The 15494-nt window shown below is 66.9% G+C and overlaps 2 protein-coding genes across 2 annotated transcripts; both read right to left on the bottom strand.

Moving 5' to 3' along the window:
- Positions 1-3266: 3266 nt before the first annotated feature.
- FDX2 (ferredoxin 2) lies at positions 3267-5413 on the bottom strand. The gene is made up of 4 exons (XM_075076092.1): positions 5254-5413; positions 5015-5121; positions 4638-4725; positions 3267-3715 (listed from the first exon to the last, which is right to left on the bottom strand). Exons 1-4 carry the CDS (start codon positions 5364-5366, stop codon positions 3367-3369), a joined length of 657 nt encoding a protein of 218 aa, XP_074932193.1. The 5' UTR covers positions 5367-5413; the 3' UTR covers positions 3267-3366.
- A 461-nt stretch (positions 5414-5874) lies between these two features.
- Positions 5875-15302, bottom strand: RAVER1 (ribonucleoprotein, PTB binding 1). The gene is given in 15 exon segments (XM_075076091.1): positions 5875-6944; positions 7036-7119; positions 7226-7369; positions 7451-7531; positions 7652-7755; positions 7882-7975; positions 8149-8286; positions 8288-8409; positions 8719-8830; positions 10028-10128; positions 10209-10338; positions 10917-11108; positions 12144-12613; positions 13250-13316; positions 15042-15302. Coding segments are annotated over 15 exon segments (2199 nt in total). The 5' UTR covers positions 15255-15302; the 3' UTR covers positions 5875-6797.
- Between the last annotated feature and the right edge of the window lie 192 nt (positions 15303-15494).

The following is a 15494-nucleotide window of genomic DNA, read 5'->3' as shown; positions in this document are numbered from 1 at the left end:
CCCCAGCCCACCTGCCACCTTGCCGTCCCCAGGCCCCATCCCATGTCCCCGGCCCCCAGCTGGAGATGGGGACCCCCAGCCTGGCCCTCACCCCACTGTCCCCAACTCCTGTCCTGTGTCCCCAACCCACAGCTGGAGATGGGGACCCCCAGCCTGGCCCTCACCCCACTGTCCCCAACTCCTGTCCTGTGTCCCCAACCCACAACCAGGACCCCCATCCCCAGGACCCCATCCCCATCCCCGCAGCTCCCTGCCGGGGCCACCAATCCACCGGTGACGGCACCAAGACCCGCCCAAGCACCGGCCCCCCCCAAAGTCCCCCCCCCCCAGTACCACAACGGCCACCCTGTGCCATCAGCACCAGGACATTTAATTGCTCCCACGGGACCAACCAGCACCCTGACACCCCCCAGCCCCCCACCAGCTCTCCACCGCCGTCACCCCCGCTGCCACCAACGTCCCCTCGCCGGCGCCGGGGTCGTCGCCGTCACCTCCTCCCGCCGCCGGCCGGGTGACACCGCTCCCCGCAGTGGGGACACTGGGGCCGGGGGGTCCCGCTCTTCCCGGGGATGTTCCAGCACCGCCGGCACCGCACCCGGTACTTCTTGTATCTGGGAGAGATCCGCGGGGTGAAGGTGGTGCCGGGGGTCCCAGGGGGTCCCCGAGAGGGTGGGGGTGTCACCGGGGGGGAGGGGGGTCCCTGTCCCCTACCTGATGCCGCAGGCGTTGCAAAGGGGGGTCCCGTTCTCAGCCGCTCGCCAGAGCGGGGTCCGGCGTGTCTTGCAGGAGGCGCAGCGCTTGCTCCCTGCGGGGGACACGCAGCTGCACCCCCAAACCCCAGCAGTGCTGGGGAGGGGGTGGGACGCACACACAGACACCCCCAAATCCCCCACCCCAGTCTTACCCTGGGCGAGGGGAGCATCGTCTTCTGAGCTGCTGCCCGCCCTGGGGGGCCCGGCTGGGGGGCTGCTCCCCTGGCTCCGGCTGAGACCCCTGCAGGAAAAGGGGGCCAGGGGGAGTGTGGGGACCCCCCCGGAATCGGGGACCCGCCCCAGAGTGGGGGACACCCCCCCCGGGGTGGGGGACCCCTGGAACTGGGGGATCCCACCCCTGGGGGGCTGCCAGGTCCCCGGTGGGGAAGGGGAAAGGGACTCTGGTCTGGTGGGGAAGGGGTTGCAGGGAGGGAAGGTGCGGCCAGACAGATGGACAGAGCAGCCCCAGGTGCCCAGAGGTGCAGCCGGACAGACAGACAATACAACCCAAGTTCCAGGGATGCCTGGAGGAGGTGCATCCAGCTAGACAGAGCAGCCCAGGATGCATCCAGACAGACGGACGAGGCAGCCAGAAGTCTGGGGGTACCCAAACGTGAATCCAGACAGACGGACGGAGCAGCCCATGGTCCAGGGATGGATCCAGACAGACGGACTGTGCAGCCAAAAGTCTGGAGATTCCCAAAAGTGCATCCGGACAGACAGATGGAGCAGCCGGAGGTACCAAAGGCACAGCCAGACAGACGGACAGCAAGGCTGGGGCCCGGTACCTGCTGCCGCGGGTGGTGATGAGGAGACGACAGCCTTCGGCGCTGCCGGTGGGGAGGCCCAGGCGCATGCGGAGGGTCACCCCACGGAAAGAGGGGTCCCAGGGCTCAGCGCCGCGCCGGGGGGCTGCCTGCTTGCGCCGCCGCCCGCTGCCGGTACTGGTGCCGGTAGCGATCCCGGTGCCGTTACTGGTGCCGTTACCGGTGCCGGTGCCACCAGCCAGGTGCCGGCACTGGAGGCTGATGAGGCTGAGAGCATCGGGGCCACTGGCGGGGGTCAGGGGGAGCCTGGGGTGCTCCGGGGGGGCGGCGGGAGGTGCCGGGGGGGGCTCGGGGGTCGCCAGCATCCGTGCGGTCTCCTGCAGGAAAGTGAGACCTTCCCCGGGGGGGGGCGGGGGGCTCCAGGGCCCTGGGGGGGGCTCCGGGACCCCGCTCCTGCCCGGGGGTGCTGTCAGGGTATGTGGGGGGTGAGATGGGGGTGAGATGGGGGGGTGAGATGGGGGGTGAGATGGGGACCCCCCCCCCCCGCTCCCCCTGGTCAGAGCAGCCCCGGTGCCCCCCGGTGGGACCATCCCCGGTGCCCCCGGTTCCTCCGTGGACGAGCCATCCGCAGTCCCGGTGCTCCCAGTTCCCCCCCGGTGGGGCCAACCCCGGTGTCCGCGGTTCGATCATCGCTGGTCTCGGCATCCCCATTTCCCCGCCCCCCCCAGCAGCGGGATCATCCCAGTCCCGGTACTCCCCATTCCCCCCCGGTGGGACCATCCCCGATCCCGGTGCTCCCGGTTCCCCCCCCCAGCCAGACCATCCCGGCGCCAGCGCCCCGCGGTGGGACCATCCCAGTCCTGGTACCCCCATTTCCCTCTGCCCCCCCCGCCCCCGTAGGACCATCCCCGCCCTGGTCCCGGTCCTCCCGGTTCCCCTCCGGTGGGATGATCCCCGATACTCCCAGTGCCCCCCAGATGGGACCATCCCAGTCCCGGTGCCCCCCCCGTGGCACCACCCCTCCCCCGGGCAGGAGCGGGGTGCCGCCGTCCCGGTCCCCACCTGCGGGCGCAGGGGCCGCCGGCCGTGCCCCCCCCGGGGCTGGGGGGCGGCAGGAGGGGGGGGCAGGGCTCGGGCTCCAGGCAGAGCAGCCGCTGGAGCAGCGAGAAGTCGGGGGGCTGCCCCTCCAGGAAGAGCTGCTCCGCCATCCCCGACCCCGGCCCCGCCACCGGCCCCGGCCCCGGCCCTAAACCGGCTCCAGCTGCGCGGGGGCGGGGGCGGCCGCGGGGGGGGGGTGTCAGTGCATCGGGGAGGGACCCCGGGGGCGGGACCCCCGGGACGGGGCAGGACCCCAGCTGGGGCAGGGACCCCCGGGACGGGGGTGGACAGGACCCCAGATAGGTCAGGGACCCCCCAGGGTGCAGCAGGGCTCCCCAGGATGGGGTATGATTCCCCCCCGCCAGATGAAGCAGAGCCCCCCAGGATGGGGGAGCATCAGGGGGTCGTGCCCCACACACTCTCTGAGCCGCCCCCCCGGGAGCCCCCGGGTACTGCTTAGAGCCCCCCACGAACCCCCCAGGACCACCCAGCTGCTGCTTAGAGCCCCCACCCCCCACGGACCCAGCTGAGGGGCTGATCTCAACAGGCCCCCCCTCAATTCCCCTCCCCAAACCCCTCAGCTCAACCCATCCCCACTCGGGGGGGGGATGACCCTGACACCCCCCCCCAATAGAGGGACCCCCCCCAGCACCGCTCAGATGAGATTTATTATTAACAAGCCGCAACATTTGTTATCCCAAATCCAGGGCGGGGAGGGGGCGGGGGGGGGGGCGGGGCAGAGCCCACTGTCACCCCCCCACCCACGACTGCACCCCCCCGCCTGCGGTTGTCACCGTCACTGTCCCGCAGCGTCTCCTGCTCGGGGGGGTCCCCGCCACCTCGAGGGGCTGCATCCTGCTTGCTTGGCAGGGGGGGGTGGCATGTCCTGTTTGGAGGGGTTCATCCCACTGGGGGGGGGTCCCGGAGGTCCCCCCCCCGCTGTCAGTGGGTTTGGGGACATGCCCGTCCACGTAGAAATTGCGGGTGACTTTGGGGAGCACGAAGTGGGCCCCCTCCAGCTCCGGCGTCAGCATGATCTGGCAGCCCAGGCGGGAATTCTCCTGCAGCTGCGGGGCCTGGTCCAGCAGGTCATCTTCCCTGGGGGGGGCACACACCGGGGGGGCTGTGGGGGGTCCCCCGGGGGTGTGGGGGGGGTCTCTGGGGGGCTCTAGAGGAGAGTATAGTTGTGGGGTAGTGGTGGGATGATGTGAGGGGTGGGGAATGGGAGGTGGGGTTTAATGGGGGGGGGGGGGGGGTTGTCAGGGGTTTGGGGGGGGGGGCTGTTGCATTCTGGGGGGGCTGCAGGGGGCTTGGGGGGGTCTCACGGGGCCATGGGGGAAGCGTGAGGGGCTCCAGGGTCTCTGGAGGAGGGCACGGTCAAGAGGTGGTGGTGGGATGCTGGGGGGGGTTTAATGGGTGGTGGGGGGTTTGGGGGCATCAGGGGTCTGGGGGTGGCTGTTGGGGTCTGGGGGGCCTTGGGGGGCATCTCACGGGGCCGTGGGGGGAAGCATGGGGGGCTCCAGGGTCTGTGGAGGAGGGCACTGTTGGGGGGTGGTGGTGGGATGCTGGGGGTGGTGGTGGGATGGGAGGTGTGGGGGGGTGGTATTGGGGGATCAGGGGTCTGGGGGGTGCTGTTGGGGGGGTCAGGGGGGTCCAGGGGGGGCCACTGGATCCAAGGGAGGGAGATCAGGGGTCCCTGGGAGGGGGGGCGGTCCTTGGGGGTGTTCAGGGGCCTGGGGGGGGCTGTTAGGGGGTCAGGGGGATCGAGGAGGGGGCTGTCGGGGTCTCAGGGAGGGGGATCAGGGGTTCTGGGGGGCTGTGGTCCCTGGGGGGGGGCCAGGGTGGTGTCTGGGGGGGATGTTGGGGTCTGGGGGGCGCTGTTGGAGGGTCAGGGGCATCCCGCGGGGGCTGCTGGGTCCTGGGGGTGTGTCAGGGGGTCTCTGGGGGTCCCCTGAGGCAGTGGGGATCGGGGGGGGGCGCAGCGGGTCACGGCACCGGGGGGGGCGGGGGGGGCCGTTACCGCTCGTCGGGGGGCGGCAGCCGGTCGAGGTGGGGGGCGCTGACGTAGACGTGGCAGGTGGAACAGGCCAGGGAGGCCTCGCAGGCGCCTGCGGGACCCCCCGCTCAGCACCGGGACCCCCCCCCTCAGCACCGGGAACGCCCCGGTACCGGGAAACCCCCCAGCACTGGGACCCCCCCTCAGCACCGGGATCCCCCCCGGTACCGGTACCTCCCCCAGCAGCGGGACCCTCCCCCGCCCAGGTAGCGGAACCACCCCTCAGCATCGGGACCCCCGGTAGCGGGACACCCCTCCCAAGCCCCGGGATCTGCCCCCTCCCCTGGTCCCTGTCCGATCGTGCCCCGCCCCGGTCCCGCCCCCCCGGTGCCGGTACCGACCCTCCAGCTCCAGCCCGTGCCGCTGCGCCAGATGCAGCACGTTGTCCCCGACGCGGCCCCGCACCGGGACGTGACGCCCCGTCCGGTCGACGAAAACGACGTTCACCCTGGGGAAGGGGACACGACACCGGGGGTCAACACCGCGAAAGCCCTCCCGGTACCGGTACCGCCACCCCGGTAGCTCCCCGCGGTACCCGCCACCCCGGTAGCTCCCCGGGACCCGCTCCGGAACCCCACACGGCCGGCCTCCGGTTCCTCCGCCGCCGGCCCCGCCGCCGCTCAGGCCCCGCACCGCTCCCCGCAACAGCCGCCGCGTCACGGAGCCGCCGCTCGCCGCCATGGAGGCCGCCATGATGGGCGCCACGTGACCGCTGCCACGTGACCAGCGCCGGCAGCGGGCAAATGGGCGGCGCCACAGAGGCGCCGCCGCGCAGGTCCCAGCGCCCGCCGTTATCCAACCCCACCCCCCCCCCCCCCCCCCCGGTCCCCTCGCTTTAGGGGGTGCCTTGCCCGAGGAAGGGGGGCCCTAATCGGGGCGGGGGTGTGTAGGTGTGCTCCACACCCGAGGAGTGGGGACCCCAATGGGCCTTCAAGAATGGGGGTGGGGTGTCCTTCCATGAGGAGGGGGGCACAGGAGACACCCCCCCCCCCACCAAATTGAGGGGCAACCCCCACGGCTGAAGGGGGGGACACAGCACCCCAGAAAGAGGGTGACATCCCTTGCACGAGGAGGGGACACAGCACCCAGCCCCCCCTTTGCTTGCCCACAGAGACAAGCTGGGGGGAGGGTCTCCCCCCAATTTGGGAGGGGTAATGATGTCACAGAAAACGTAATAAAAAGGGGAGGGGAGAAGCAATATAATATAGCTTTACTTTGGGAAGAGAGAAGGGTGGGGGACACACACACACACGCACACCCCCCTCCCCTCCAGTACAGCAAATCAGACAGCATCGACAGTAGAAACAGGGCAACAACTCAAAAACCAGGAAAACCCCCCCCAAAAAAGAGGGAGGGAAGAGGAAGGAGGGTCGGGACCCCCGCCCAAAAGCACCTGCTGGGGGGCTGTGTCCCCTCCTAAGGGGGGGGGGAAGGCAAAGCCCCCCCCAGAGAGGAAGGGAGAAACCTATTTTTTTCTTTTTTTTTTTTTTTTTTTTAAAAAAGGCAATAAAAACGAGCATTAAAGTAAAAAGGCAACTTTTACCCCCAAAAAAGTGTAAAATCGCGGTAGCTCCAGTCTTTAAAAAAAAAAAAGATAAACCACTAACACCCACCCCCCCCACACACACCCCGAGTGAAATGTTGAGGAAGAGGAGGGGGAGGCCGAGGTGCCCAGCTCAGCCCAGACCCCCCGGGGGGGGGGGGCAGTGCCATGTCCGACCCCCCATCGCCCCCCAAAAGGGGCGGGAGCCCCCCCCCTTCCTCACCCCCAAGCAGCAGGTTAAGGCGGGGAGCGCGTGGGGGTTTTTTTTTGGGGGGGGGGCGGCGTTGATGCACACGCACACACGCGGCTCCCGGTAACTGCTCTGGGAGGGGGGGGCCACAGGGAAAAGGGGGGGCCATGGGGACCACCTTATGGCAACCAGGGTGTGCAGGGGGGGGCTGTGAAATGAGAAGCACCACCCACCCACCCATCACCCGGCAAGCCAGGGTCGAAGCTTTTGTATCACTTTAAAACCCTCCAAAAAGAATCAAAAAGACTAAATAAAAAAAAAAAAACCCAAAAAACAACCCAAAACCAACCCACGTTTGTACAAGATTTACAGGGGGGGTTGGGGGGGGTGTTTAAAATATCCTTTTCCGCTTCAGGTAGGAGTCGGCGTAATGCCCCCCCAAACCCTGGGAGTGCTGCCCCACGTAGCAGCCCTCGGGGCTGGGCTCCGGGGAGGGCAGGAGGTGGGAGAAGGCTCGTTTCTGGCCACCCACGGGGGTCTGAAAGAGAAAAAAATAGTGTGGGGGGTGTAAATGTGCAATTTGGGGGGGTTTGGGGGGATTTAGGGGGGTTGGGGGGGGCGTTTCTTACCTTTGAGTGGGAGCTGTGCGAGTGGCTGGGGGGTCCCAAGGTGAGGACGGTGTCTGCGGAGCCTGACGGAGGCATCCCGACAGCCTGGGGAGAAATTAAGGGGGTGGTCTGGGTAAGGGGGGGTCCCCTAAACCCCATGGGAGGTGCAGGGGGGGTCCCCAACCCCCTGGGGAGCGGAGGGGGGGGTTACCTTGTTGAGGTGACTCTGCTTGAGCCCAGCCTGAAGGCCACTGGTGAAGTAGGAACTGGGGGATCCTGAGTAAAAGGGGGGCAAAGGCGGCCCCAAACCCCCTCGTTCGAAGCCCGGGGACGAAGAGAGCTGGAAGGGAAAGGGCTGCAGGTGACAACCAGGGACCCCCAAAATAGGGTAGGGGGTCCCCCACCCACACCAAGGGGCTGGGGGGTGGCTTTTTACCTTGTGCCTGCTGTGCCCGAAGCCCCCCAGGATGGGTCCAGCGTGGTCTCTTGTCTGGGGGTAAATCCGGGATCCCAAATCCTTCCCCGGAGAGACGACAGGTTAAAGGGGCTGCCCCAACTCCACTGTCCCCGCCAAAAAACCCTTTAACTCCCCAAAATCTATTCCCAGCCCCCCAAAGTGTCCCCCTCGTGCACCCACCGGTGGGTAATCAAAGGCGTAGCCGTCCCCGGCCAGCCCGGGCGAGGGGAGGAGAGGGTCGGCCAGGGAGGGCTGGGAGATCCGGGGGCCTTTGTTGGCAGCACCTGAAAAAGGCAGAGAGTTACAGGGGGGAGATAAATCAAGCCAAAAGAGCCCTGTTCTTTCCCAGGGATCCCCCTTTTCCACCCCAAATGGGGTGGGGGGGGGAAAGGGGAGCGGAGGGTGCTCACCTCCCAGGCTGTTCACTGGCAAGAGGCTGTGCAAGTTCAGGTAAGGGTTGAGAGGAATCTTGAAGTCTTTGGGGGGCTCCCCCAGGAGTGAGACCTGTGGGAGGAACATTTGGGGGGCTCAGGCGGCTCCTCGAGGGGCTGCAGTGGCTCCCCGGGGGGCTCAGGCACAAAAGCCAGCCCCAAAACCACGCCGGAGGGTGTTCGGCGATGGCACAGAGTCCCCGCCCGAGGCGCCACCGGCTTCGCCCGGAGCGAGAGGGATCTTACCCCGGAGGCGGGAGGTCCGTTTTCGCTCTGCTTTGGTTTTTGGAGGCCGCTGATGACGGATCCCAGAATGGAGGTGGTGAGACCCTGCAGAGCCGGGGGGGTGACGGCGGGAGGGGTGAGCTGAGGCACCTGCGTCCCCCAGCACCGAATTTTCCCGATCTACTCCCACCGGTCCCAGGAAAGAAGCCAGGGGTACGTTTCCAGAAGGCAAAATCGGTGATTTTACATGTCCCTGTGCCATGTCACTGGCCAAGGGGCCACCTGGGGAGACAGGAGGAGGGATGACACCGGCGTTAAGCCCCCCCCGGTTTGGTTTCAGCCCTTTTTCCCCCAGCTCCACACGGAGCTGCATCACCCCAGCGTCCATCCCCCGCCAGGAAAACCCATCCCCGGCCCCCTCTGCTCCCCCCGACCCGCCTGCGGTAGGTTCCCCCCCCCCAAAAAAAAAAACCCCCCCACGGTGAGGGGGGACGACATGAGCCTGGCACCACAGCGAGCTCCGCAGCGGGTCCCCTTCCTCCACCCGAAAGCGATGCCGGGCAGAGCCCGCGCCGCGCCGCCAGCTCTTACCCGAGGAGAGCTCCCCCAGGAGCGGGGTGGGGGGCTGCGCCGGCGCGTTGGCCAAACCCAGGGCGCTGTGGGAGAGGGAGCTCAGCGGCGAGTCGCCCAGGATCCCCGGTTTCTGCAGAGGACGGAGGGGAGGTTAACGCCGCGCGAAGACGGCCCAACCGCGGCAGATCCGTGGAGGCGACGGAAACCCCAGTGCTCGCGGGGCGGAGGGAAACGGAGGCGGCACAAGGGCCCCTGGCCCAAAGCGCGGCGCGGGCACGGGTATGGAAACACGCCCCGGGCACCGAGAGAGACCCGGTTGCGATTTCACGGCTCCTCGAGCAGCAAATACCAGAAATAACATCGGGGAGACACTCCCCGCCACGGTTCAGCACCAATTTTTGTCCAAAACGGTCCATTTGCGCTTGGAACGAAGGAGCCAACCCACCCAGCCCGGCGCAGAAGTTGTTTGCCGAGCCGGTAAAGACGAAGAGGAGCCCAGGAGGGACGGGGGGCTCCGCTTTCCTCACCCCCCCCAGCCCCAGCGAGCCTGAGCTCGGCTCAAGACCCGGCTCAACAAGCCGGGGATGGAGGCAGAGAGTTGCCAAGCTGCCTCACCGGATCCCCGGAGGAGCCGCTTGCGGAAGCCAAACCCTCCAGGCTCCGAGTTGGAGCAACGATTGGCTTCTCCCCCGGCAAAGAGAGAGCGGCTCCAGCGTTACTGGAGCGACTGGGGTGACTGGTGTCACCACCAGAACCCTCGCCGCGGCCCCTGCCTGGTTTTAAGGACGCGAGGAAGGCGCCGGAGGGGGGTCCGGCGCTCCGGCTCGGCACCACCGCACACACAGCACGTTACCGCGCCGGCTGCCTCCTACCGCTCACATGGAAGAGGGTTTGGTTCTCCTTGTTCTGCAGCAGCTGTGTCCACACCTGGTTCTGCAGTAACAGGGAGTTCCCAAGCAATGCCTTCTGGGGCAGAAAGCACAGCGAGAAAGACCGGAAACAAGAGAAAATCACTCAAAAAAAAGAGAGGAGAAAACCCAAGAAAAACGTTCGAGAGGCACGGGGAGGGCGTGAAGCGCGGCAGGGAGCTTAAATCCTCAGTTTGCTCCTCTTTTTACCCCTCAAGCGGCAACAGCAGTTCCGGGAGAGGCCGCGGAGGCGCGCGAGCCGGAGCGGAGGCACGACGGCGGCAGCACGAGCCCGCCATCGGGTTTGGGAGACCCCTGCCCATCCGCAGGACCCTGATTTAAGACCGGACGCGTTTCTTGTGGAAACGAGCAGGAGCGCAAGGGCTCCCGGCACGAAGGGCGGCGTAATTTCCGCATACCTGCTGCGCTTGGGTTTGGTTCTGAAGCGCGAGTTGGAGGAGGGCGGTGGAGAGAGCCGGGTTGGTCACCAGCGGCACGGAGGGAGCGGCACCGAGGATTCCTAGAGGGAAGAGACGCTGCAGGAACCGTCTGCCGCGGTGAGGACGAGCCCCGGCGGCCCTGGCTCCGCGTTCAGCTTACCCTGTTTTCCTCCGACAGCCCCGTGGAGCAGGGGGTTGAGCAGCAGCTGGACGGAAGCGGGATTTCCCAGGCTGTTGAGGATTTGGAGGATGTTTGGCTCGGGGAGGAGCCCTTTCCCACGATTCAGCGCCTTAAAAAACCCAAAAAGCAGCGCGTTAAAAACAAGACAACCTGCTTCGCGGCTTCCCCCACGGCGCGCCACCCCAAAACCACCCTCACGCTGCCAAAACCAGTAAGATTCCAGCCCCCCAAATCCAGCTCCCAGCAAGATGGTTCCCAAATATCTCGCCGCAGAACCACCAACCCATCCCCACGGCGGATAAAAGCCAAGGCGCCGCGGCGGCCGCGCCGTTTGCCCTCGGTACCGGCAGCTACACCGTCCGCAACCTTCTCCGCCGCTGGATTTCAGCGACAAGCAGCTGTTCCTGCTCTGAATTTTGCCGGAGCGTGCAGGAAAACGGATCCAAAGAGGGGGGAATTTGTGCCGCACCACCGGAGCCTGGAAGCACCGGCGCTGCCAGAGATGCCAGAATGAAAAACTACGGGCAACAGACGGCCACTCCGTAAGGGATCTGATGGGAAATGCGCCGGCTGCTCCGCGACAGCCTGCTCCCGGCTGGATACCCGACCTCGGGAATGCCATCACGGCAAGCTGCGAAAGGAAGAGGGAGAAGGAGGAGGAGGAGGAGGAGGAGGAAGCAGCCTCACCGTCGCCTGCGCGGCTATGAGGGCGGCCAACATGCTGCGGCCGGGAGGGCCGGGAGCGCAGAAGGAGACTCGGACGTGATTCCCGGCGAGGGACAAACCGTCCGTGGCCTGCTGAACCATCTCCGCCATCTCCGCCGACTCATACTCGAGGACGGCGAAGCCTTTCAGCTGCCCGTCCTGACCATAGGCCAGCTAGGAGAGGAGAGGGGTGCCAAAAGGAGGGTTAGCACGACAGGAGAGGGAACCGGCACCAGGGAGGCCCTCACGTGCCAATACAGAGGGATCCAGGCAGGCTGGATTGAGGGGCCAAGCTCAGCTGGGTGAGGTTTAACAAGGCCCAGTGCCGGGTCCTGCCCTTGGGTCACCCCAACCCCAGGCAGCGCCCCAGGCCTGGGGCAGAGGGGCTGGGAAGTGCCCGGCGGGGGAAGGCCCTGGGGGTGCTGGCTGACAGCCGGCTGGGCATGAGCCAGCAGTGCCCGGGTGGCCAAGGAGGCCACCAGCCCCCGGGCTTGTGTCAGCGCTGGTGTGGCCAGCAGGAGCCGGGCAGGGATGGGGCCCCTGTGCTCGGCCCTGGGGAGGCCCCACCTCGAATGCTGGGCTCAGGTTTGGGCCCCTCGGGACAAGAAGGGCCTTGAGGGGCTGGAGCGTGTCCAGAGAAGGGCAGCGGGGCTGGGGCAGGGTCTGGAGCACAAGTGTGCTGGGGGGCGGCTGAGGGGGCTGGGGGGGTTTAGCCTGGAGAAGAGGGGGCTGAGGGGAGCCCTTCTCGCTCTCTGCAGCCCCCTGAGAGGGGCTGGAGTGAGGGGGGGGTCGGTCTCTGCTCCCAAGGAACGAGCGATGGGACGAGAGGGAACGGCCTCGAGCTGCGTCAGGGCAGGTTTAGGTTGGGTGTGAGGGGAAATGTCTCCCCTGCCAGAGCGGTCAGGGAGTGGCACAGGCTGCCCCGAGAGGGGGGGGGAGTCGCCATCCCTGGGGGGGTCAGACACCGCGCAGACGTGGCCCCTGGGGACGTGGGTTGGGGGGGGGGAGGGGGTGTTGGGTTGGGGCTGGACTCAATGGTGCTCGAGGTCTTTTCCAGCCTTAACAATTCCATGATTCTATGTTACGAGGCTGTTGCACCCTGGGACGCTGTTTGTTTTGGGGTGTCAGCCTCCCCGGGAGCTCAACAGGCTCAGAGAGAGGTTGCACCCCAGAAAACACCTCTTCCCCCCTCACCAAAATCCCCCTCACCTGGCAGAAAGTAGGGGCGCAGGCGGCGGAGAAGACCTGCCGCAGCTCCTCGAGGTCGGCGTAGTTGTGGGGCAGTTTGTCGACACACAAGCACTTGGAATGGAGGAGGTCTAACGTCAGCTGGTTGACGTCCGTCCAGTGGACGTAGAGAGTCCGCGTGCCCAGCTGCTTCCCCAGCAGGTCCGACTTGGCTCTGGCCGCCGAATCCTTTTTCATATATTCCACAAATCCGTAGCCTTTAGAGTGTCCCGTTTTCTCGCTGTAGACCAGGAAACAACGTTCCAGGTTGCCGAAAGGTCGGACCAGCTCCTCGAATTGTTGCTGGGTGTAGAGCTGGGGGAGGTTGGCGATACACAGGAGGGCGTCTGTGGGCTGTAGCTGCACCGAGATCTCCTTCTCCCGGAGTTTGCTCAGGTGGAATTTTTTGATGGCCGATTCTGCCTGTTCCCCATTAAGCAACGTGACGAAGGCTGCGGGAGCAGAGCCGGGAGGGAAGGTTGAGGCTGCGCGGCGCCGCGAGGTTAAACCCCGGGAGACGGGGCGTTAAAATTCACCCCTCTGGGTGCCGTTAGCGCCCAAAGACCCCGAGGGAAGCTCTCGGTGAGTGAAATCACACCATCCTCCGCCCCGAGCGCCGGCCAGACACCGGTGTCCCAACCACCCCAGGCTGGGGGAGCACCCGCACCTTCCTCCGTCCCCAAGAACCGGTTTTTGGGGTGAGGGGATAACACCGGTAGGCGCAGCCCCCCTGAAAAGGGGCTGGATTGAACACCCTCAGCTCGGAAAATCCCCCCTGGGGGTTGGGAAAGCGATGGAAACCCCACACTGCACCGTACAAACCCTCCCGGGGGCGATTCTAAACCCTTCAGCTGTTAATTTTCTGCCCGCCGCCGCGCAAAGAGGGTCCGGCGAGCGCAGCTGAGGGAAGAGCCCAGACGCAGGGAACAGTCGGGAGGGGGAACAGGCGGAAAATCGACATGAAACGAGGCATTGCCTTCCCCAGCAGAACACCCGGCGGTGGAAAAACCACCAAACCCGGCGGCGGGGAGGGGCTGAACCCGGTTTCGGCGTCGGGAGAGCACTCGCTGCGAGAGCAGCTTACTCACCAGTCCCTTTGTATTTGTCCACAAAGCAGTATTTCAGCTCGTAGTCGCTCAGCAGATCGTGGACTTCCTGCATAAAGAGGAGTTTCAATAAAAATAATGATTAAAAAATAATAAGTTGGCTTGGCGGGAGAAGCTCCGCTGGGACCGCTAATTCCTGCGGGTCGCCCAGCGTGATACCCCCAAATATTTCCCCTTTCCCCAGGCTGGGGAGAGGGAACAGGCTCGATTTAAAGCAAAGACGTTCCTCAGGGAACCAAATCATGCGTCAAAACGATGCCTCGGACCCCAAAACGGCCCCCTCGGGCCCCAAAACAGCCCCCTCCAGGGCATTCATCCCTTCAGGCCGCCTGTGGAAGCGGCTCCTCCTCCCGGAGAAGCACCCACCACCGGCTCCAGACTTTGCCCTCCCCAAAATAACGCGCGGACCTTTGGCCTCCGCGAGGCTCCCGGGCGATAATTAACTCTGACAGGGAGGGGAATTAAAGCGGGCGGGGGGACACAGGGCTTAGAGGGGCGCTGGGGGGGGTGGGAAGCGGCGCTGGCTCTTCCTCAAAGCCGGGGTTATGGGGTGAGGGGGGGGGGGATGGACACACCCCCTGGTTCTTCCTCCGGGAGCCGTTAGGAGGGGTTGGGGGGGGGGGACGGACGGACACAGACATGGACGGACAGGAGGGTTCAGACCCCTGCCCCAGCACCAGGCTCGGCTTTGCCCTCACCCCACTCTGTATCCCCCAAACTGGCGCCTACCACAGACCTGCACCCCAAAACCGCAAGCTACGCCCTGCTTCCAGCCCCGGGGGGGTGGGGGTGTGTGTCAAACTGCCCCCCCCCGCCCGGGCCATCCTCAGACCCGGGTCCCCCTTGGTCCCCCCAGACCCGGTTCTGGACCCGGTTCCCCTTCCAGTCCCCCTGCCATAAGCCTGGTTCCCCCTCGGTCCCCCCTGTCCCAATCTCCCCTTGGTCCCCCCGCCGTAGACCCAGGCGCAGTTTCCCCTCGGTTCCCCCCTCCACTGTAGGCCTGGTCCCGATCTCCCCTGGGTCCCCCTGCCGTAGACCCAGGCCCAAGCCCGGTTACCCCCCACCGCCGTAGGCCCGGTCCCCGGTCTCAGTGCCAGCCCCCTCTCAGCTCTCCCTGCCTCAGGCCCAGACCCGGCGGGGTTCCCCCTCGGTCCCCCCCGGCCCAGTCCCCCGCCGCCATAGGCCCGGTCTCGGCCCGCCCTCAGTCCCGCCGCCATCGGCCCGATCCTAGTCCCGGTTCCAGTTCCCGCTCGATCCCGCCGCCACAGGCCCGGTCTCGGTTCTCTCTCGGTTCGCCCCCACCCCCAACAAGCCCGATCCCGGGCCTAGTCCCGGTCCCCCCCAGGCCCCCGCTCCCCCCCAGTTCCCCCCTGTTCCGGTCCCGTCCCGTCCCGCCCCCCCTCCCCGTTCCCGGTTCCAGTCCCCCCACCCGTAATCCTCCCGTTCAGGTCCCCCCCGGGTCCTCCCGGCTCCGGTTCCCTCCAGGTTCCCCGGCAGCCCAGTCCCGGTTCTCCCGGCTCCGGTTCCCCCTCAGATCCAGTGTCCCCCAGGTTCCCCTTGTTCCGGTCTCCCGCCGTACCCCCGCAGCCCGTCCCCGTCCCGGTCCCCCCCACCCGGTGCTGGTCCTCCCGTTCCAGTCCCGGTCCCCCCTGTTCGGGTCCCCCTGGTCCGGTCTTCCTCGGTCCTCCCGCAGCCCGTTCCGGTCCGTCCCCCCCGTCCTAGTCCTCCCGTTTCGGTCCCCCCTCGGTCCCGGTCCCCCCGCCGGTGCCCGCACCTGGTTGCTCACGTCGGCCGGCAGCCCGCGGATCAGGACCTTGCGGCGGTTGCGGAACTGGCGGGCGCTGCGCTCCAAGCGGCTCCGCACCTCGGCCGGGGGCAGCGTCGGCAGCTCCTCCTCGGGGGCGCGGCCCGGCCCCGCTCCCGGTACCGCGGGGCCGGGCCCCGGGACGGCGCCCGCCGGGGATGGGGACAGCGCCGCCGCCGCCATCTTGGGCCCCGCCGCCGCCTGGGACCATCGAGAGCGGGACGGCGGGCAGAGCGGCGCCAACACGCCACCGCCTGATTGGCCCGCGCGCCGCCACGCCCGCGCGGTAGCATTCCGGGCGCTCATTGGACAAGGCGAAAAAAACAAGCCGGCGGCACCGGCGCATTCCATTGGGCGGAGACGAGTCTTATTAGCATCCGGCCGCCCGATTGGACAGAAGCGGACGAGCCCTGCCGTTACCGC

The sequence above is a fragment of the Phalacrocorax aristotelis genome, chromosome 28 (genome assembly GCF_949628215.1).
Source record: "Phalacrocorax aristotelis chromosome 28, bGulAri2.1, whole genome shotgun sequence".
Classification (NCBI taxonomy): Eukaryota; Metazoa; Chordata; class Aves; order Suliformes; family Phalacrocoracidae; genus Phalacrocorax; species Phalacrocorax aristotelis.
This window is presented reverse-complemented; position numbering and strand designations above follow the sequence as displayed.

Excerpts from the sequence above, each read along its gene's own strand:
- FDX2 (XM_075076092.1), bottom strand. The coding sequence starts at position 5,366 with ATGGCGGCCTCCATGGCGGCGAGCGGCGGCTCCGTGACGCGGCGGCTG. Across the intron at positions 4,726-5,014 it reads GCACGGGCTGGAGCTGGAGG|GCGCCTGCGAGGCCTCCCTG; the intron begins GTCGGTACCGGC and ends GGGGTCCCGCAG. Across the intron at positions 3,716-4,637 it reads CTGCCGCCCCCCGACGAGCG|GGAAGATGACCTGCTGGACC; the intron begins GTAACGGCCCCC and ends TGCCCCCCCCAG.